The sequence below is a fragment of the Bos indicus genome, chromosome 23 (assembly GCF_029378745.1).
Source record: "Bos indicus isolate NIAB-ARS_2022 breed Sahiwal x Tharparkar chromosome 23, NIAB-ARS_B.indTharparkar_mat_pri_1.0, whole genome shotgun sequence".
NCBI classification, from domain to species: Eukaryota; Metazoa; Chordata; class Mammalia; order Artiodactyla; family Bovidae; genus Bos; species Bos indicus.
Window position 1 is genome coordinate 31001030 of NC_091782.1, and position 22749 is coordinate 31023778.

At 43.9% G+C, this 22749-nt stretch overlaps 1 protein-coding gene and 1 non-coding gene across 2 annotated transcripts in view; one reads left to right on the forward strand and one right to left on the reverse strand.

Moving 5' to 3' along the window:
* Window positions 1–20: 20 nt before the first annotated feature.
* Window positions 21–22749, reverse strand: part of LOC109577361 (olfactory receptor 2H1-like) — a 28334-nt gene continuing 5605 nt past the window's right edge. Inside the window, exons 2-3 of the mRNA XM_019986276.2 lie at window positions 16737–16819; window positions 21–14668 (exon numbers count right to left, since the gene is read on the reverse strand). Coding sequence (XP_019841835.2) covers window positions 13494–14447 — 954 coding nt within the window. The 5' untranslated portion in view covers window positions 14448–14668; window positions 16737–16819 and the 3' untranslated portion in view covers window positions 21–13493. The remainder of the gene's footprint in view (window positions 14669–16736; window positions 16820–22749) is intronic.
* On the forward strand, window positions 17514–17619 carry LOC139179151 (U6 spliceosomal RNA). Its single transcript, XR_011563580.1, has one exon. It is a non-coding gene; the product is annotated as a U6 spliceosomal RNA (small nuclear RNA).

A 22749-nucleotide genomic window follows, 5' to 3' on the forward strand; every position in this document is an offset into this window, starting at 1 on the left:
TGGGATGGTCTTTCTCTGTTGAGAATTTTTCCCTGATTAATCACCCACCACTCCCAATCCTGACTTGTGACTTCCAGCCTGCAGCTCTGACCCTCACTGGCTTGAAGATCTTTAACACTGGTGATCCTCCCCTTAGCTTTTAAGAGCCCCCTTGCCATTAGTCAGAGAACTTCCTTAGAACAGGGGTACCCGGGAGAGAACAGTGAGAGTTGCCATGTGTGATGTGACCAGGAGCAGCCTGTTAACCCCAGCTTAGCAGAATGTGAGAAGCTGGCCTACAGAAAACATGGGATAAATAACCCTGGACTGAGAAGAGCCATGAGTTCCAGTCCCAGGGCTGACACTCAATTAACCTGGGCAAATCTGTTCACCTCCCTGGATGCTGGCTTTCTGGTCTATAAAATGAGATGATTGGAGAGAATTTCTAAGTGTATTCCAGGCTCAGAAAATTTTGTTTATAAATATCCTTTACAAAGAACTTTAGATTGCTGGGTCTTGAGCTTTCTAGCACTTCCTACGGTGTCTACAAACCAAACCTACTACTTGAGAGCAACCCAAATCCAGCAGTCAAAAGCTGACTACTGCCTTCCACATGGAAAACAATCACACATCCCTTTCACACAAAGTGCCTCTATTTCCTCACCTTTACTCCTGGATACTCACTAGAAGCTATTTGCTTCCCGGCTCTTCAGATTTGGATTAGGATAAAAAGGGAATACATAACTGTGTGTGCTCAGGGAATTTTCTTGATATCTCCTCCTAACATTCCAAATTAATTGCTGTCTTTGTGCAAAGTCTCAGGTCCATGCCTGCTAAGTCACTTCAGTTGTGTCTGACTCATTGCGACCTCATGGATTGCAGGCTGCTCTGTCCATGGGATTCTCCAGGCAAGAATATTGGAGTGGTTTGCTGTGCCCTCCTCCAAGGGATCTTCCTGACCAGGCATCAAACCCGCATCTCTTGTGTCCCTGCATTGGCAGGCGGGTTCTTTACCACTAGCGCCTCCTGGGAATCCCCCAAACCCACTTTAAGAAAAACATTTATTGAAAGTGCTTTAAATGTTTTCAGAATGAACGATCTATAAAAAGGCCAAGTTGTCATCTTTGTTTACTGTGCTTTCAGTGATCGTTTACCATACCTTCACTCACTGAGAAATATCAAATGATCCCATTTATCCCAGGGATTTCCATCCTGGAGAACTTGGCTTTACACAAGTGCCTACACAGAGTAATGGGATCCAAGAGCTCACTCCAATATATCAATAAGTTTAACACAAATTATGTTTTCCTATTTGAAGCTCTTATCAGACAGTTAATAAAATTGGAAAAACGAATTGCTATTTAAATTATTTTGTGGGATAGACATACTTTTCTAAACTCATAGGGAGTGTTTGAAGGGGAAAGAACGCCTGATGGAATAACTTGGAGACCTTGATCTTCTATTCTCCCTTCAGATATCTCACTATGTTTTCTATTTAGAAAACATTATTAAGACCTCTAACTCCTCCACTGTCCAATAGGATATGGGGACTCTGAAACATCACCAGTGGCCAGGCAGAAAATGTCTGAGAGTGATAGAGAAAGTGAAACCCCTGCAGTAGGACAAGGGTGGAGGATGGGTCTGGAGAGAGAAAGGGAAAGCTGCACAAAGCAGACTTGAGGGAAGTGTTTTCAGTTTTCAAATTTTATTTGTACCTTAGGTCTTCATGTCATTTCTGGAAAGGGAACAGGGGGAGTAGATGGTTAAAACTTCTCATAATTAAATCTCTCTCTTCTCATAACCTTTCTCTCACCCTGAGGCATACAGGATCTTAGTTCTCTGGACCAGGGATTGAACCCATGCCCCCTGCAGTGGGAGAGTGGAGTCTTAGCCATTGGACCTCCAGGGAAGTCTAGCCTACACCATCTTGGTGCCAAATCTGCATTCTCTGGGGAGGCAGGGAACTTTAGTCAGAATCTCCTGGTGGGAGAGCCCAGGAATGACATTTCCCAGGGATGATATTTGTTTGTTGATACCCCTTGGATCTGTGCCCGCAGCTGGCCCTGAGCTGCAGATCTGTAGGTCTAGCTGCTTCCATGCATGGTTCCCTGGACTCCCTGCATGTTTTGAACATGCCAAGATCTCTCTGTCACCGGGTCACTGAGCATGACTTTCTGTCCACTGTATTCCCAACACTGTGAATTTACAATAATATGCAAGGTAAGCAGCATCTCCTCCAGGAAAACCTTCTTGACTCTCTTCCATCCTGTTCTGGGTTACATGCCCATTTTCTGTTCTTTTATACTTCCTCTGCAAACCTCTCAGAGGCCATTTCTCCAGCCATAAGTTCACCTGCTTACTTGTGCTTTACCCTCACTCAACAGTAGGAGTCTCAGATCAGATCAGATTAGATCAGTAGCTCAGTCGTGTCCGACTCTTTGTGACCCCATGAATTGCAGCACGCCAGTCCTCCCTGTCCATCACCAACTCCTCATGAGTTCACTGAGACTCATGTCCATCGAGTCAGTGATGCCATCCAGCCATCTCATCCTCTGTCGTCCCCTTCTCCTCCTTCCCCTAATCCCTCCCAGCATCAGAGTCTTTTCCAATGAGTCAACTCTTCGCATGAGGTGGCCAAAGTACTGGAGTTTCAGCTTTAGCATCATTCCTTCCAAAGAACACGCAGGGCTGATCTCCTTCAGAATGGACTGGTTGGATCTCCTTGCAGTCCAAGGGACTCTCAAGAGTCTTCTCCAACACCACACTTCAAAAGCATCAATTCTTCAGCGCTCAGCTTTCTTCACAGTCCAACTCTCACATCCATACATGACCACTGGAAAAACCATAGCCTTGACTAGACGAACCTTTGTTGGCAAAGTAATGTCTCTGCTTTTAAATATGCTGTCTAGGTTGGTCATAACTCTCCTTCCAAGGAGTAAGCGTCTTTTAATTTCATGGCTGTAGTCACCATCTGCAGTGATTTTGGAACCCAGAAAAATAAAGTCTGACACTGTTTCCACTGTTTCCCCATCTAGTTCCCATGAAGTGATGGGACCGGATGCCATGATCTTCGTTTTCTGAATGTTGAGCTTTAAGCCAACTTTTTCACTCTCCTTTTTCACTTTCATCAAGAGGCTTTTGAGTTCCTCTTCACATTCTGCCATAAGGGTGGTGTCATCTGCATATCTGAGGTTATTGATATTTCTCCCGGCAATCTTGATGCCAGCTTGTGTTTCTTCCAATCCAGCGTTTCTCATGATGTACTCTGCATATAAGTTAAATGAACAGGGTGACAATATACAGCCTTGATGTACTCCTTTTCCTATTTGGAACCAGTCTGCTGTTCCATGTCCAGTTCTAACTGGCGCTTCCTGACCCGAATACAAATTTCTCAAGAGGCAGGTCAGGTGGTCTGGTGTTCCCATCTCTTTCAGAATTTCCCACAGTTTATTGTGATCCACACAGTCAAAGGCTTTGGCATAGTCAATAAAGCAGAAATAGATGTTTTTCTGGAACTCTCTTGCTTTTTCCATGATCCAGAGGATGTTGGCAATTTGATCTCTGGTTCCTCTGCCTTTTCTAAAACCAGCTTGAACATCAGGAAGTTCATGGTTCACATATTGCTGAAGCCTGGCTTGGAGAATTTTGAGCATTATTTTACTAGCATGTGAGATGAGTGCAATTGTGCGGTAGTTTGAGCATTCTTTGGCATTGCCTTTCTTTGGGATTGGAATGAAAACTGACCTTTTCCAGTCCTGTGGCCACTGCTGAGTTTTCCAAATTTGCTGGCATATTGAGTGCAGCACTTTCACAGCATCATCTTTCAGGATTTGGAATAGCTCAACTGGAATTCTATCACCTCCACTAGCTTTGTTTGTAGTGATGCTTCCTAAGGCCCACTTGACTTCACATTCCATGATGTCTGGCTCTAGGTCAGTGATCACACCATCGTGATTATCTGGGTTGTGAAGATCTTTTTTGTACAGTTCTTCTGTGTATTCTTGCCATCTCTTCTTAATGTCTTCTGCTTCTGTTAGGTCCATACCATTTCTGTCCTTTATCAAGCTCATCTTTGCATAAAATGTTCCTTTGGTATCTCTGATTTTCTTGAAGAGATCTCTAGTCTTTCCCATTTTGTTGTTTTCCTCTATTTCTTTGCATTGATTGCTGAAGAAGGCTTTCTTATCTCTTCTTGCTATTCTTTGGAACTCTGCATTCAGATGTTTGTATCTTTCCTTTTCTCCTTTGCTTTTTTCTTCTCTTCTTTTCACAGCTATTTGTAAGGCCTCCCCAGTAGGAGTCTAGGAGGTCATAATTGTGTCTCATTTTTGGCTGTGCCATGCAGCTTATGAGATCATAGTTCCCTGACCAGGGATCAAACCTGTGCCCCCCTGCATTGGAAACAGCGCATTTTAATGTCTGGACCACCAGGGAAGTCCTTCATAAATTGTGTCTTAATTGTCTTGTGTTTTTAGCACTCCTCAGGCATGCTGTCTGGCACTTTAAACAATAAATATTTAGTAAGTGCATGAATGAATTATTAAATGAATAAATAAGAATAAAAAGTGAGAAATAACATTTTGTGAGTATTATTATATTTCAGAAACTGCACAAGGTATTATTAAATGGTACCTCATTAAGATTTTAGCATTCTAGTGAGGTAAGTGTTAGTAATTTTGTTGGTAAGCAGGAGTCCTATTAGTAGTAGCTGGTAAGCAAGGGTCAAATACAAACCTCTATTTCTACACTCCTTGTCTTCTCCTGTTTCCTCTTTCAGTGGAAAGAAAAGAGGCGTGTGTACACGTGTGTGCTTTTTTATTATAGCAAAGATACAAGTTGAGGGAAGGAATAGAGAGATAAAGGAAAGCTGAGGATGCAAGGAGCCTTAGGATGAATGAGAGCAAGAAGGGTTTGGTGGAGTGGGGTCTATACATAGGCAGGAGCATCCCTGAGTGGTGCGCCCTGCCTGGAAGAACATATATGCCTCCACTGGGCAGAAGGGACCAAAGAGTTCATGAGTGCAGGACTCAGAGCCTGGAGGAAGACAGCACCCTGGTGCAAAGGTAGAGGAGAATTGCTTCTCAGGACTATAAGTGGAAAAAGACAACACTGCGAAACAATTCCACAGAGCAGTAAAGAAACTGCCCGCTGGAGCTGGGGATTTCCTGCTTAGACAGGATCTGGATTCTGAGAAACTGTCCTTTCAAGGAAGGAAAATAACAAATCTGGACTTGGATCTCTCTTTCCCTCTTCCCTTCTTATATGAAATTTCCTCCCAGCCCAAGTCCAGGGGGAGGGCTCTCCTAAGTGCCCCAGTGTCCTTTTGCTGACCACAGGTTTTTCTTGGGAACTGATTCCTCTTTGCTTTTTACTGCAGTGTCCATCTGACATTTTCCCATCTGTCACAATAAACTTTTTCAGAGGCAAATAAAAATCTCTTTTCTTTTGCTCCTCTAACAAATCTGGAAAACCAGTCAAGGTCAAAGATCATGCTGTGGAGATTTTGGCAGGTTTTAAAACAAATGTCTCAGATATCCAGAGCCGCCCAGCATGGTCCTAGCTGGCCGGGTGATCTAGGGCTCATCACTTCCCCACTGGGACTCCCTGGAGAAGATGCCTCTTTCCCATCTCTTTCATAAATGCCCATGAAAGAAGTTGTAAAACTGGGATCAGCAATATTGCTTCAGAAATGCCAAGCAAACTCAACAAAAATGCACCTGTGAGTTCTTATATAATGATGGTTAGGGGGAAAGTCTGTCCACTTTCAAGAAGGACCATTTGGAAAATATCTGCCAAATTCCAAAATGGACATGCCAAACTAAAACAACCCAAATATTTTTCAGTAATGGGGAAATAGATAACTGAACTGTAGAACAGCATCAGCAATAAACATGGATGGATGATACCTGCAAGCAACGATATGGATGGACATGCCACATACCAATTGAATGAAAGAAAACAAGGTCAAGGAGACTACAGAAAGTATGATACTATTCATAACTCTTCAAACCAAGCAAAACTACACAGAGAGACAGAGAACGGGATAAGCTACTTTGAAATTCAGAGTGTATTTGTTTTTTAAATAAATAAAGCCCAATCTAAATGCTGATAGGAGTTACTTAAAGAGTTTCAACAGGGAATGAGGCATTTAAGAGCCCTCTGATAGCTCATCCTGTTATATTTGGAGTCTAAAGTTTGACTTTGGGAACTTAATGTTTGGTGACACAATGTATTGAATGTAACTAATGTATGTTTTGTGTTAGTCGCTCAGTTGTATTCAACTCTTTGTGACCCCATGGACTGTAGCCCGCCAGACTCCTCTGTTCATGAGATTCTCCAGGCATGAATACTGGAGTGGGCTGCCATTTCCTTCTCCATAATGTGTGTTCTCTTATTAATTAATTAAGAGATTAACATATATTCACTCTCTTAAAGGTACAATAATGTTATGACCTGGGCTTCCCTGGTGGCTCAGTTGGTGAAGAAATCTGCCAGCAATGTAGGAGACCTGGGTTTGATCCTGGGGTTGGGAAGATCCCCTGGAGAAGGGATCTTCTCTCCAGTATTCACCTGGAGAATTCCATTGAGTGTATAGTCCATGGGATTGCAAAGAGTCGGACACTATTGAGTGACTTTCACTTACTCAGTCGCTCAGTATTATGACTTAAAACATAAATGGTTCTAAAAGGAAATAAATATAAACAAAACTGAACAATCAGTGTTTAGGACCATATATGTATGCTTTTAAGCTGTCATAAAAATTTGAAAACCATGTTGATTATGACAAAATTATGCTTTAGAGTTTACATATATTACATTTATTCATTTGTGGTACCAAATTTGGTGACAAAAATATAATTTTTTAAAAAACTCATATACATATCCTAAATCCAACAATTCCACTTTAGGAATTTATTCTATTAATATACTCATATATGTATTAAATAAGATATATACCAATGCAAGTATATAGTCATGTGGTATTATTTGTAATTAAAAATAGAAACAACATTTATCAATAAGGAACTAAAAAAAAAATAAATGGGAAAAAATGACCTCAGATGATTCAAAAAATGATGAGTTATAAGGGGATTTTGTTGCATCAGATGAAGATTAAACAATGTCCTAAATGGCTCTTCAAAACTTCAGATTCTAGAATTTGTGCTTCTTACCCTGTAGTCCAACACAGAGAATAAAATAAAAGAATCTGAAAATTTACAACAAAGAGAATAGTCTGCATTAGATTGCTTCTCCTGTCAATAATAATTATAAATTCTCTGAAAATAAAAAATATTAAAAAAACAGCACATAAAGTCAGAGGGAGTGATCAAAAGCAAGGAGAAACTAGAGGACATTTGACCCTTGAAAAAAGAGAGTTATTCTGCATGAAATTAAGGAGAAATCCCAGGAAAGAGGAAACTGCAAAAGGACAACCCCCCCGCTATCCCCAAACTACATACTTATGAAAGAGAAATTCAGTCAAAAGTATTCCTTTGTTAATACTTTCTGGATACATAACAGAATATTGAGAAAAACTGCAATAGTCCAAACAAAATAGGCTCTCAATAACTGATTGCTGAATTAATGAAAACTAATTAATTAATCCATATTTCACATTAGTTTCTTTTGTCTTCACTTGGTAAGTCTGAGATTCCAGTGTGAGTCTCCATCTGTCTTCTGCACATTCACGCCTTCCCCCCTCCCACTGGACCACATTTGACCAGGAAGAGCAGGGGAAGAGAAGGAGCTGCTGGGTGGTGATGTGCTGGGAAAGAGGCTGAGTGAGTGACGAATCATCCACCTGGTATGACCTGACAAGCACCCAGGGTGAGTTATTATAAAACAGGTGAGAACACATGTTCAGACAGCCCTCTAGGTCTGGACAGGAATTGGCTGTAGTTACCACAGCTCCCCAGTGAACTTACTCCTTCTGGGCTCCTCTGAACACTCAGGGCTTCAAAGAAGTCAGGACCTATTCATGGTTCAGTGAGCCTTTCAGAAGTGAACTGGTGATCATATCCTGAGATTTTTGAATCATGTCCCTTAAGTACTGCCAACTTATGTGTCTTATTGAATACACTCATAGGCTGTAGATCTTCTGATTTTTAATTATCTGTACAAATGTTTCCATTTGTATCCAATTCAGTAGCTTCTATATGTTTCTGTCTGCTCTGCTAAGTGATGTCCAACTCTTTGTGACCCTGTGGACTCTAAGCTCCTCTGTCCATGGGATTTTCTAGGCAAGAGGTACTGGAGTGTGTTGGCATTTCCTCCTCCAGGGGATCTTCCCAACCCAGGGATTGAACCTGTATTTCCTTCATTGCAGGCAGATTCTTTACCTGCTGAACCATCAGGGAAGCCCCTCTATGTTTCTAAAATAACCTCCATTTTTCTCTTTAATCATTTGGTTCCCTGGTGTAACTCTTCCTATCTTAATGCACAACATACATTAGCTCATTTCCACATAGTAAATTGGCAAATATTTCATATTAATATTGTTCTCTCTGCCGTGTTTCAAACCTCTTGGAAGAATTCTCTGATACCCACACCACCCACACACTCGTACACTTTATTCTTTCATTCTCTATGCCTTTGGCCTCGTACTTGCCCCAAACTCAGTTGTGCAGTGGCTACTTATGTTGAAATTGTGTCTCTGACCATCTTGATCTGCTTCAGACACTTTGAGGTTGTGATTGAGTGATCTCATGCTGGAGTTTGTCCTCGAGTATCTAATAGATAACTGTCCACACAGACTGAGTACATTCGGAATGTTAGTCCTAAGTGAAGTGAAAGTGAAATTGCTCAGTTGTGTCCGACTCTTTGCGACCCCATGGACAGTAGCCTGCACCAGGCTTCTCCGTCCATGGGATTTTCTAGGCAAGAGTACTGGAGTGGGTTGCCATTTCCTTCTCCAGGGAGAAGAGGCTTTAGTCCTAAAGTCTCTGTTAAACCATTTATTCAACAAATCAGGTTTCATGAAAACATATTGTTTACACAGCTTCATTTAATTCTCTATTGTATTTCCCCTACAGTCTGTCTAGAAAGGATTTTCTTATATGGGAACATTGGGGCCTCTGAGCAGAGGGAGTTGATAAACAGGCAAGAAGAGTAGAGGTTTTTTGGTTCCACTAAGAGAAAGAAGATGAAGGTGGTGTATGGTTAGGCCACTCAAGATGGGTGCTCTCTTGCTCTATCTGTTCACTCCTGCTGACCAGTTCCTGCCTTACCTCACCCTACTCACAGGACTGACCTTCCTCCTCTTAGTCATAGAGCTTAATCAGTAACTATCTCCATGCTGGCCCCAGGCTCCAGCAGTCATTGTTCTTATCTTTGGGTCAGGTCAAAACAGTTTCACTATGCTAGTTTATCAGAGAAAAACATCTGATCCTTGACAGGCTTAATGGAGGGGTTAACCTGCCTCCTGAGAAATCTGTATGCAGGTCAAGAAGCAACAGTTAGAACTGGACATGGAATAACAGAATGGTTCCAAACAGGGGAAGGAATATGTCAAGGTTGTATATTGTCACCCTGTTTATTTAACTTATATGCATGAGAAACACTGGGCTGGAAGAAGCACAAGCTGGAATCAAGATTGTCAGGAGAAATATAAAAAACCTCAGATATGCAGATGACACCACTCTTATGGCAGAAAGTGAAGAGGAACTAAAAAGCCTCTTGAGGAAAGTGAAAGAGGAGAGTGAAAAAGTTGGCTTAAAACTCAACATTTAGAAAACTAATCACATGGCATCTGGTCCCATCACTTCATGGCAAATAGATGGGGAAACAGTGGAAACAGTGACAGCCTTTATTTTGGGGGGGCTCTAAACTCAGTGCAGATGGTAACTGCAGCCATGAAATTAAAAGACACTTGCTCCTTGGAAGAAAAGTTATGACCAACCTAGACAGCATATTAAAAAGCAGAGACATGACTTTGCCAACAAAGGTCCATCTAGTCAAAGTTATGGTTTTTCCAGTAGTCATGTATGGATGTGAAAGTTGGACTATAAGAAAGCTGAGAGCCAAAGAATTGATGCTTTTGAACTGTGGTGTTGGAGAAGACTCTTGAGAGTCTCTTGAACAGCAAGGAGATCCAACCAGTCCATCCTAAAGGAAATCAGCCTTGAATATTCATTGGAAGGACTGATGCAAAGAACTGACTCATTGGAAAAGACCCTGATGCTGAGAAAGATCGAAGACGGGAGGAGAAGGGGGTGACAGAGGATGAGATGGTTGGATGGCATCACCAACTCCATGGACATGAGTTTGAGTAAACTCCAGGAGTTGGTGATGGACAGGGAGGTCTGCATGCTGCAGTCCATGGGGTCACAAAGAGCTGGACATGACTGAGCGACTGAACTAAACTGACCTGATGAGAGGTGTGCTCCTCTGCTTGTTTCCCTGGTAACAGATGGGCCAACCAGAAGTCAATTCCCCCTTTAACTGGTAACCTTCCCTCATTCCTACCCCCACAGCTAATGTCTGCTCTCTGCCTTATGCTCTGTGGGGGTCACTCCAGGACCTTTCTCTATCCAATAAACTGATATTCAGTAAATCATTGATGTCTCTGTCACTGTTCTGGGCTCTTTCTTCAGACTTAAGGCTGGGTGATTACAGGGCTTGAGAAACTTCATGGTGTAGCCTAATAGGTAATCATGAAAAACATGTATTACAAATGTTTGAAAAGTGGAATTAGGCTTAGCATTCATTGTAGGGCAAGATTAGAATTATTAAATAAAATGGGAGATCTACATTGAAATTATGATAAGGCTGGTAAAGGAGGCCAAGAAGACAAGAAGATTGGACTAATAGATGGCTGAAATGAAGATTAGGATTAAAATAGAGTTAATGCTGCTGTTCTTTGCTGATGCCAGAGTAAATGTTGAATCCAAGCCATTTTGTGTTGGGACTGGAATGGAAGTGGAAGTGTTAGTCAGTAAGTCGTGTCCAACTCTTTGTGACCCCATGGACTGTAGCCTGCCAGGCTCCTCTGTCCATGAAATTCTCCAGGCAAGAATACTGGAGTGCCATTCCCTTCTTCAGGGGATTTTCCTGACCTAGCGATTGAACCTGGGCTCCACATTGCAGGTGGATTCTTTACCATCTGAGCCACCAAACCTAGGCTTTTCCTTTTTCTTATTTTATCAGCACATACCTGAGAGAATTTGGTATTGTTGCCATTGCCATGGGAAAGCTGGGAGACGGTATCTGTGAGATTAGGACCCCAAAACCCTTTACATATTCTTCGGAGACATTCACTCACTCATTCTTTTATAGAACTAATTAGGGGCCAACTTAGCGCAACTTCCTGGTCCTTGCTTCTAGGACTCTGAAGTCCAGTGCAGGAACTGAGGAGCATACACCATGTACCAAAACTTCCTCCAGGAGGCTATTGTTTCTTGTTTCCATGGGATGCTTTGGAGCATATTGTAAACTCTTATTCCAGGGGAGCAAACCAACTAAACACTTTTTTTAGATTGGGATGACTTCCTCAAAGTTAAAAAAAACTTATTTGGTTGCACTGGGTCTCAGTTGAAGCATACAAGATCTTTTAGTTGTAGCATGTGAACACTTAAGGCATGGGCATGTGGGGTCTAGTTCTCTAATCAGGCATGGAACCCAGGCGTGGAAGCATGGTCAGAGAAGTCCCCAATTTCCTCAAAGTTTACTGAGAGCTTGAGAATTCTCACCTGGGCTAGGGAGACACTATTTGTATCCAACTGTAGGATGAAGATCATGAAAACTTAACCCAGTCCTCTTGGGTCCAAAGCTCTGACATTGTTAAGCTATTACTAAATTCTGGGTCTTAGTTTCTGCATCTGATAAAGGATATTACATGTTTCATAGTATTGTAATAGCGATTAAAAGAGCCAATGTGTGTGAACTACTTTAAATGGTACCTGGGATATCATCAGATCAGATCAGTCGCTCAGTCGTGTCCGACTCTTTGCGACCCCATGAATCGCAGCACGCCAGGCCTCCCTGTCCATCACCAACTCCTGGAGTTCACTCAGACTCACGTCCATCGAGTCAGTGATGCCATCCAGCCATCTCATCCTCTGTCGTCCCCTTCTCCTCCTGCCCCCAATCCCTCCCAGAATCAGAGTCTTTTCCAATGAGTCAACTCTTTGCATGAGGTGGCCAAAGTACTGGAGTTTCAGCTTTAGCATCATTCCTTCCAAAGAAATCCCAGGGCTGATCTCCTTCAGAATGGACTGGTTGGATTTCCTTGCAGTCCAAGGGACTCTCAAGAGTCTTCTCCAACACCACAGTTGAAAAGCATCAATTCTTTGGTGCTCAGCCTTCTTCACAACTTCACCAACTCTCACATCCATACATGACCACAGGAAAAACCATAGCCTTGACTAGACGAACACCCACTATTTAATACGTAATAATAACAATACGATCATTATCATCTTTCTGAGCAAGAGTAAAGGACTGATGACCCTGGACAGGTCTTAGGTCAGGAGTCTGAGATGCCAGATGTAATACCACATATTGCCATTAGTAGTGTTAGTCACTCAGTCGTGTCCGACTGACTCTTTGCGACTCCATGAATTGTAGCCCTCCAGGCTTTTCTTTCCATAGGATTCTCCAGGCAAGAATACTGGAGTGGTTTGCTATTCCCTTCTCCAGAGAATCTTCCCGACCCAAGGATAGAACCCCGGTCTCCTGCTTTGTAGGCAGATTCTTTACCATCCGAACTACAGGGAAGATCCATTAGATGGCACCAATCCCTCCTTGTCAAAACTGTTCACCAGCATAAACATTTTGATGTCTCCCTCTCTGTCTTAGTGGTTGGTCTGTCATCTGTGGGTGCCAGAGAAGAGGAGGCAGTAGAACTGAAGAAATTAAGGTTTCTCCTAAGCCTCTGTTCTGACTTCCAGCCCAAGTATATGGAAAACAACTGCCTGTAATTGTGAAGCTGCCAGATGGAAGTCATAGGGCCTGGGATTTAGTCCTAACACTGTGTGTCCTTGGGTGCATCTTGGAACCCCCTGGGCTTCACCTCCCTGTCTCCTTGATGTAAAATAGAATGAGATAGCAAAATAGACACATAGGGAAGTGGAAAAACCTTAAGGGAGAACTAAAGAAACTACAGTAGAAATTAGAAGTGGAGGTGAAGAAATAGTGACAATGTGACAAGGAGGTGAGCTAGAAATAGAAATGATAAAGTTGGGGAGATCAACATTTTGTGTGAAGCACAAAATATTACATTTGATTCATATGTTTCATATAGGGCTACATAAGTCCACTTAACACATTTTCAATTTTTGTTTCTCTTTGTGTGTGTCTCTCTGTGTCACACACACACTTGCATGCACACACACATAGGGGCTGTCATCCATTTCTGAGGCATCTCTCTGTGTCACACACCCACACTCACACTTGCATGAACACAGAGGGGGCTGCCATTCATTTCTGTGGTATGATGGATGTGAGGAGAGCAGAGTTGTGTGGACACAGACTTCCTGGCAAAACCACTGAGAAGCTGTTCTTGCTTTTCCAGCACATCAGGCAGCATTCCCTCGGCTCTCTCTGGAGTCCACATCCTTTCCCAGTAACCTCCTGAGCGCACTCTTTACCTCCTTGTTCCTCAGGGTGTATATGAGAGGATTAAGTAAAGGAGTGCCCACTGCATAGAAGAGACCAAAGAACTTGCCTCTCTTCTGGGCGTAGGGATTTTTGGGCTGGAGGTAGACAGCAATGCCCGAGCTGTAGAAAAGAGTGACCACAATGAGGTGGGAGGAGCAAGTCCCCAGAGCCTTCCTCCATGCTACTGCCGAGTTAATCCTCAGCACTGCCCGGGCAATGGCACCGTAAGAAACCAGGATGAGGCTGAGTGGCACAACCAAGATGAAGACACTGGCAACAGCCATCTGGATCTCACTGTAGGTGGTGTCTCCACAGGAGAGGTGAATTAGAGCTGGGACCTCACACACAAAATCATCCACTCGCCGGTGGCGGCAGAAAGGCAGACGGAGGGTCGGTGGTGTCTGGACCACTGACTCCACCAGCCCAATGACCCAGGCCATGGCCACCAGCTGCCAGCACAGGCGGGGGTGGATGATGGTGGCATAGTGGAGGGGCTGGCAGACAGCCACATAACGGTCAAAGGCCATCACGGTCAGGAGGACACACTCCGTGGTCCCCAGGAACAGGAAGATGAAGAGCTGGACAGAGCAGCCAAGGAAGCTGATGGTCTTCCTTGGGCCCCAGAGGTGGAACAGCATCTGCGGGACACAGCTTGTGGTGAAGCAGAGGTCCAGGAAGGAGAGGTTGGAGAGGAAAAAGTACATCGGGGAGTGGAGCCTGGGGTCCAGCATGGACAGCAGGATGATGAGTGTGTTGCCCACCAGAGTCAGGAGGTAAGAGATTGAGACAACCATGAAGAGGATTCTTTCAAGCCCTGGGTGTTCAGAGAAGCCCAGAAGGAGGAAGTCCACTGGGAAGCTGTGGTTGACCATGGCCTGTTCTTGTCCAGACCTAGAGGGATGAGGGCTGTCTGAGCTGTGTGTTCCCACCTGTCTTATAATAACTCACCTTGGGCACTTGTCAGGTCATACCAGGTGGGCGTTTCTCTTCTGTCGTCACTCACTCAGCCTCTTTCCCAGCACATCACCATCCAGCAGCTCCTTCTCTTCTCCTGCTCCTCCTGGTCAAATGTGGTCCAGTGAGAGTGAGGAAGCTGTGAATGTGCAGAAGACAGACGGAGACTCACACTGGTCTCAGATTCACTGGTTCAGTTTAAAGGGGGCTGGTGTAAAGCATGGATTAATTAGTTCACCCAACATGCATTTATGGAGTGCTGCTATTTTCAGAGCACTATTCTAAGTGTTGTCTTTTTCCTTATATATTTGTTGGAAGAAATAGCAAGGTATATACTTTGAATACATTTTCTGATTGTAAATGATGTCTGTAGATTTGATCATTTCTCTATTGTTCTGATGAATTTTTAGAGCTACTTATTTATACTCCCTGGATTTTATGCTTGTTTATTTGCGAAGCAGCTTATCAGAGATGGAATGTTTATCTATGAGACAGGTTTTCCCTTTGTGTCTAATGACAGATCAGTTTGCTTGCCTGAGTCACAGAACCAACATTCCTGCTTGGCAAGCTGGTCCACATGCTCAGTCTCTGCCTTGGGAAGCCTACAGGCAGGAGGTGAGGTGGTCCCGTGCACGCTAAAATCATGGAGGAGATCTCGGGAACACTGTCAAAGACTCCAAGATAAAAGTCAGGAATACCAACACACTGAGTGAATTAGAGAAAAAGTCAGAAAGATGAAGGACCAACTTGGGTAGGTGTAACAGGGAAAGCTTCCTAGAGGAGGTAACTGGATTAAAAAAAATAAATAGGGAAGTACTGGGGTATAGAAGGTCAGCTCAGGAATGGGGTGGAGGCTGCAGCCACTCTGGCAGTTGAGAGACAAGGACTCAGGGTTCTCTGGTCTTACAAGACCTTCAGAAGGCGGCTGGGGGATGGTGGCAGGCGGCAAAAGTGCCCTGCAGCTCTAGGGCGGCCTGAACATCTCCCATCACAAGATCTCCATCCGTGTTTAAGCTCTATTGCATCCCCCTTTTGCCAGAAAGTTCTGCTTTTGCATCTTTCTTGGTTTGTTCTTTCTTTTTCTCCTGTAGTTCTTTTCTCCTTTATAGGATATATTTAAAAGTACTTTCAGATTGTTATACTCAAATGAAAGTGTAAACAAAGCATATCTCTATAGTCTAATGAGTAATAAAGTCAACCCTGGTATATGTGCCAACCTGGACCGAATCAATGTCTCAAGTATCTTAGAAGCTCCTAGGAGCCCCTCCCTGACTGCTCAATTGCCCATTCCTGAAAGTGTAACCACCGTTTTGAATTTGTTTTTAACATTTTGAATTTTAAATTGTGACTTTGTTTTCTTTTTTGAAGATGTATTTTACACACCATAAATTCACCCTTTTAAAGGGTATAACCTAATGGTTTTTAGTATATTCATAAATTGTGCAACCAGCATTATCAATCCCAGAATGTTTCATCTCCAGAAAAAGAAATCCCAGGCCCCTTGAGCAGTCATCACCTCCTTTATTTTCTTTACTATAAAAGTCCTTGTACCCTTAATCAAAAACCAACTATTTTTTAAGATTAATTCACCATCATCCTAATCTTTTTTTTTTCATTTCTAACTTTCTCATTCTTTTGCCATTTCATTCCCTTGCTTCCTCTGCTTTATTCCTGAGTCTCTTTAAATGAGATCTTTCTTAGTGAGTTTCTCCTTTTTCTCTCCTTTGATCTGTCTTTTCGACTTTTATTTTCATTTAGCATCTTTCTCCTAGTCCTTTTCCCTCTGACACATTCATTCTTTAGCTTATACATTGATTCAGTTTTTGCACCCCCAAAGTACCAGCCTTGTGCTAGGAGCCAGGGCAGGGGTTGGCGGGTCCACTAAAAGGAGTTTTACATAATCCAGTGATCGGTACCTGCTCTTGCTATTAGCCATAACATTTGTTAAATGCTCCCTATGAGTCAAGCTTGGTGCCAATCAACTCTTTGAACACCCAGTTCTCATAGTAACGCTGCAATATTATGTTATTATCCCACATTTACCAAGAAGGGAACAGTTTCAGAGAGGTTAAGTAACTTGGCTAAGGTCAACCAGCCAGTTAGTTTCTGGGTTGGGATTCTAGTCCCTGTTTTAGTTTGAAGCTGTTGAGGACATGTGAAATGTGAAAACTCCTGCCTCAAAGGAGGAGAACAAACTTTTCACTTACCTTCAGTTAGATAAAAATCTCTTTTGCTGCCAATGATGAGAAAACTCTTAACTGGTGCCTAGCTTTCTTTTCAAGGGGAAAACCTAAAGTAAAGAGGAATGGACATCCTTGAATGGGCAGTAGGTGTCTGATCACAATACAGATTGTTAATACTTACTGCTAGGCACTTTTCTAAGTGTATGCACATGTCATATGTTGCAGTTGATTCATACTAGCTCTTGATTGTTCGGAGAGGGAGATGGCACCCCACTCCAGTACTCTTGCCTGGAAAATCCCATGGACGGAGGAGCCTGGTAGGCTGCAGTCCATGGGGTCGCTAAGAGTTGGACACGACTGAGTGACTTCACTTTCACTTTTCACTTTCATGCATTGGAGAAGGAAATGGCAACCCACTCCAGTGTTCTTGCCTGGAGAATCCCAGGGATGGCAGAGCCTGGGGGGCTGCCGTCTATGGGGTTACACAGAATCGGACACGACTGAAGCGACTTAGCAGCAGCAGCAGCTCTTGATTGTTAAAATTTCAGGAATTTTGTGAGACACATGCTAAACTATTGGTAGCTTGAGTCAGCCATGGCAGCCATATTTACATAATGGAAACTGGCAACACTTCAATTTAGGGCTCTGTCTCTCCACAGCCCAGCTGGTTGTTAAACCTTTGCCAGCACATCTCTGATTGTCCTTACCACAGTTCTGTGTGTTATTTTCCTTTTGGTGGTGGTGGTGGTTTAGTCACTGAGTAAGATGAGAAAATTGAAACTAAGAATATTTAAATAGCTTGTGCTCCCTCTGGGCAGCACATATACTAAAATTAAAATGATACAGAGAAGATTAGCATGGCCCCTGCTCAAGAATGTTTAAATAACTTTACTCAGACAATGTAGTTAGTAAGCTGATATTTGAATCTAAGTAGTGGGTTGTAGAACCCACTCCAGTATTCTTGCCTGGAGAATCCCCATGGATAGATCAGCCTAGGGGGCTACCATCCATGGGGTAGTAAAAAGTTGAACATGACTGAGCGACTAAGCACAGCATAGTGGGTTGTAGGGGCTCCCCTGCTGGTGCTAGTGGTAAAGAACCAGATGAGGGTTGAATTCTTGGGTTGGGAAGATCCCCTGGAGGAGGGGATGGCAACCCACTCCAGTATTTTTGCCTGGAGAATCCCATGGACAGAGGAGCCTGACAGGCTACAGTCCATAGGGTCACAAAAAGTCAGATAAGACTGAAGTGACTTAGCACACACTCATGCAGTGGGTTGCAGAGACTGCGCCCCAACCACAGCCCTGAGCATCTCTGGAGGGAAGGTGAGGTCAATGGAGTGGAGGTCAGAGTTACCTATGCTGTGGAGCTCCTTGGGAGTGAAATGGCAAAAGAATCTTCTCCCTCTGTCTGCAGGAGCTGTTAACCTGTTTTTGTGGGAAGGGAGGTTAAGGATTGACACTGGTGTGGTGGTGGAGGGAGGAGTCCCAGTACGCCCATCCCATGGAGAGGTAGCACTCATTACTGTGCTAAGACCCTGGGGCTCACAGTTTACAGGCAACTAGCTAGATATTCCTTCGGGGGAATATCTAGAGGAGATGCTTCAGCAATAGTCATCCCTGTGGGAGGTAAAAAGGTTACCAACCGATTCTGTCAATAGGGAGAACTAAGTGATCTCTCCTTTTCTCCACCTCCAGAGAGTCCCCCCAGGCTTCCAGATAGTCCTTTCAAGCCTCTGATTCATCAATTCAGGATCCCATTTTTATTTTTTTGGCTCTACCTGAGGTCTTAGTTGCTGTGGGCAGGCTTTTCTCTAGTTGTGATGTCAGGGTTTCATAGCATGTGGGTTCTTAACTCCCTGAACAGAGATTGAACCAGCATCCCCTGCATTGGAAGGTGGATTCTCAACCTCGGGACCATCAGGGAAGTCCCAGGATGCCATGTTTATTTTATTTTTAAAAATTAATCGGTTAATTTTATTTTTGGGTGGCTATGCTAGGGCTTTTTCTGGTTGCAGCCAGTGGGAGTTACTCTCTGGTTGTGGTGCTTGGGCATGTGGGATCTTCCAGGACCAGGGATCAGACCCCCGTCTCCTGCATTGGCACGTGGTTTCTTAACCACTGAACCATGAGGGAAGTCCTTGCCTGCTTTTTAAAGTTCTCTACTTCTTCCTTTTCCATTTCAGTCTTTTTGAGTCAGAGCACACTGTGACACAGAATTATAAAAGCCTAGGGTTGGAAGAGCACTAAGCGTTCAGTCTAACCCTCATATGATGTAGCTGCATCATTATCACGCCCCTCCCCCATCAGAGCAGGGCTTATGGAGTTCTCTAATAAATGGCATCCTGGCCCAGTCCAGATCTCAATGGATCTGTTAGGTGCATGGACCTACCCAGTAGTCATCATTGAAGACCCTGAATATATAACTGGAATGTACGTACTTGGTAGAATCTCTACAACTGCCCTTTGGTCTTTGGAGTAAGAGAGGTGGGAGTGGATGGGAGATGTGGAGTGTGGGGCACCCACGTTGGAAGGGCTGTGAGAAGGCGACCATCAGGCTGGGTTAGGGCTGTGGGACTGCTGAGGGCTCGTGTCTTCTGGGCACACAGCTGGGACAGGGCAACACGGGATGTCCTCATACCTTCTCCCTGGACCAGTGCAACCACTGGACCCAGAGAGAGAAGCCCTTTCTCCTGCAGTTCCTCCCGAACCCTCTGAAGAAGCTTAATGTCCTCCTCACTGTAAAGGAGAAATCTTGAAAGGAATTCTGTCCATTAATGCATAACAGTTACTGAAGCTGAATTTGGAGCTGAGTCAATATATTGGTAACTGGTATGCATCTACAAATAAAATAAATATAAGTGTGCAATGTCCTTACTTTTAAAAAAATTTAATATTTTTATACTTTTGACTGGGCTGTGTGGCTTGTGGGATCTTACTTCCCAGAACAGGGATTGGCCCTGCATCCTCAGCAGTGAAAGCACAGAGTCCTAACTACTGGGCCACGAGGGAATTCCCTACTGTCCTTCCTTTTAAAAATACTGCCAGCATAGGGACCTCCTTGGTGGTCCAGACTTTGCCTTCCAATGCAAGGGGTGTGAGTTGAAAACATCAATCAGAAGCAATATTGTAACAAATTCAATAAAAGCCTTAAAAACAAACAAGAATAAAGACATCAATCAAAATGTTTTTAAAGGGTACTGCCAGCACATTATTTATACATTTGCACACCTCATTTTGTTCATTTGCTAAATGATCTTCTTAGTTTCTTATGTGGCCTTTGGTTAACTCCTAGAGGTTCTGAAATGGTTGTTTCTATTTTGTCCAAATTTATTAATTTGTTTTGAGAAGAAGATTTGCTAGAACCTCTCATCTATGCATTCTGCCTCCACTGAATTTCTATTCTAACCATCAGTAAATAAAAATCCAAAGTAGGTTTGGGTTTGGGTTTGGTTTGCATTTCTAAAGCATTATTTTTTCTATTCTATTAATAGTGTGTTTTCAAAGCACTTTCTCACATTCTCTCATGAGACTTTCCTTCTAGAAGGAAAGGAAGCATCTTCCCCAGGGAGGACTCGATGGGTGGATTGATTTGGTCAAGGCCACTCCATCATCCTGGGGCCAGATGGGAGGTTCATGGGCTGATGTGCTACTTACTTCATCTCCTTAACCTGTTAGAATTCCCACAGTCTAATTCTACTCCTTGTCTGATTTATTTTTATATTGCTAGAGAATAAACAGGGTCTTCTCAGGTGGCTCAGTAGTTAAGAACCAATGCAGGAGATGTGGGTTCGATCCCTGGGTAGGGAAGATCCCCTGGAGAAGGAAATGACAACCCACTCCAGTATTCTTGCCTGGGAAATCCCATGGACAGAGGAGCCTGGCAGGCTACAGTCCATAGGGTCACAAAAGAGTCAGGCATGACTTAGCAACTAAGCAACAAAAACTACAGAGAATATATAAGCTGAGAATATTCTGTCTTTAAGAGAATTTTACTTTTTTAGGACACAGAGCAAGAGAATCCATTCTGATGCTGCATTCGTAGCCAAGCACGTGTGAAAACTCCTGAGGAAAAAAAATGTTTTTGATCAGGAATGAAGGCAGCTGGGGAGTCCGGGTCTGTTCTGTCTCTGGGAGGGAGGTCATATCACACAGGAAGGGAGGAGCAAAGGGGGATGACCAGGATCCTAGGCTTTTTTTCACATTTCTTTAAAGGGCAGCATTTCCCTGAACTCTGGCCCTCACTGGGTAGGAAATCCCCTGGGTTAGTCTTTCTCGGAAGAAGCCCATGTTTCCCCCTGTAACAGCTGCAGGCTGTAAACCCCCAGCTCCAGTGGGCAGGTTCTCTGTTGTCACTAGGGTCTGGCCAGTCAGGAGCCACATGACACTCAGTGAGGTTGGAGGTGAGGATTTCTATTTGTGAAATCTGTAAGGGGAGGGGAACTTACTTTAACTGACAGGAAGAGGTAACTGACACACCTCTAAAACTCTGTCTTAAAGTATAGTGTATCAATAGATACAGATATGAAACTCGGTTATGTCAACAGTTTCAAAAATGATGGCCTCTGAAGAGACGGATTATTACTCATAGATTTCAAGAGGAGGTGGCCGTGCAGGGCCATGTTAGAAAGCAGCAAAGTTGGTCACAGGAAGAGAGAGGAGCAGAGAACTGTGGACAGGAGGCTTTCATGTGGTTTCAGCAGAAAGGAATGGACAAGACAGAAGAAGGAGGTTGAGAACTAGCTAGTTTGTATAATGTCAGTGGACTCTGACAAAGGGGCTATTTCTAGTTGTCTGGAACCCACCTGGAGAGATTTGGGCAGGTGGATGGTGGCCTGGAGTGTGAGGGCTTGATGAAGGAGGTGGTTGGGGACTGAGCTCTGAGTTGGTTGATTTGCATTTGAAAAGCCATTCTCAGGGTGATCTGTTTACTGTGCAACTGTTGTGCCAGGGCTTTCTCTAGTTGTGGCAGGGGCTGCTCTCTAGTTCCGGTGCACAGGCTTCACATGTGGTGGCTTCTCTTATTGCAGAGCACAGGCTCTAGGTGCCTGGGCTTCAGTAGTTGCAGCACTCAGGGTCAGTAATTGTGGCTTGCTGGCTCTAGGGCACGCAGGTTTCAGAAGCTGCAGCATTGGGGTTCACTAGTTTTGGCTCAAGGACTCTAGAGCCAGCAGGCTTCATTAGTTGCGATTCTCAGGCTCTAGAACAGGGGCTTGCTAGTTGCGGCACCATTGCTTCGAGGCATGCAGAATCTTCCAGGACCAGGGGTTGAATCTGTGTCCCCTGCACTGGCAGGCGAATCCTTATCCACTGTGCCACCAGGGAGGTCCAGGAATGAGCTAGTCTTGGGGCAAGTCCCTCCAGGGCCAACAAAACCCCAGATGTCAAAGCATCAGTTCAGTTCAGTTCAGTCTCTCAGTCGTGTCCGACTCTTTGTGACCCCATGAATCACAGCACGCCAGGCCTCCCTGTCCATCACCATCTCCGAGAGTTCACTCAAACTCACTCGAGTTCACTCGAGTTGGTGATGCCATCCAGCCATCTCATCCTCTGTCGTCCCCTTCTCCTCCTGCCCCCAATCCCTCCCAGCATCAGAGTCTTTTCCAATGAGTCAACTCTTTGCATGAGGTGATCAAAGTACTGGAGTTTCAGCGTTAGCATAAGGAGCAATGGCTGCGCTTTGCTAGAGCAGCCGTGAAGAGATACCCCACGCCCGAGGTAAGAGAAACCCAAGTAAGATGGTAGGTGTTGCAAGAGGGCATCAGAGGGCAGACACACTGAAACCATAATCACAGAAAACTAGTCAATCTAATCACACTAGGACCACAGCCTTGTCTAACTCAATGAAACTAAGCCATGCCCGTGGGGCAACCCAAGATGGGTGGGTCATGGTGGAGAGATCTGACAGAATGTGGTCCACTGGAGAAGGGAATGGCAAACCACTTCAGTATTCTTACCTTGAGAACCCCATGAACAGTATGAAAAGGCAAAATGATAGGATACTGAAAGAGAAACTCCCAATATGCTACTGGAGATCA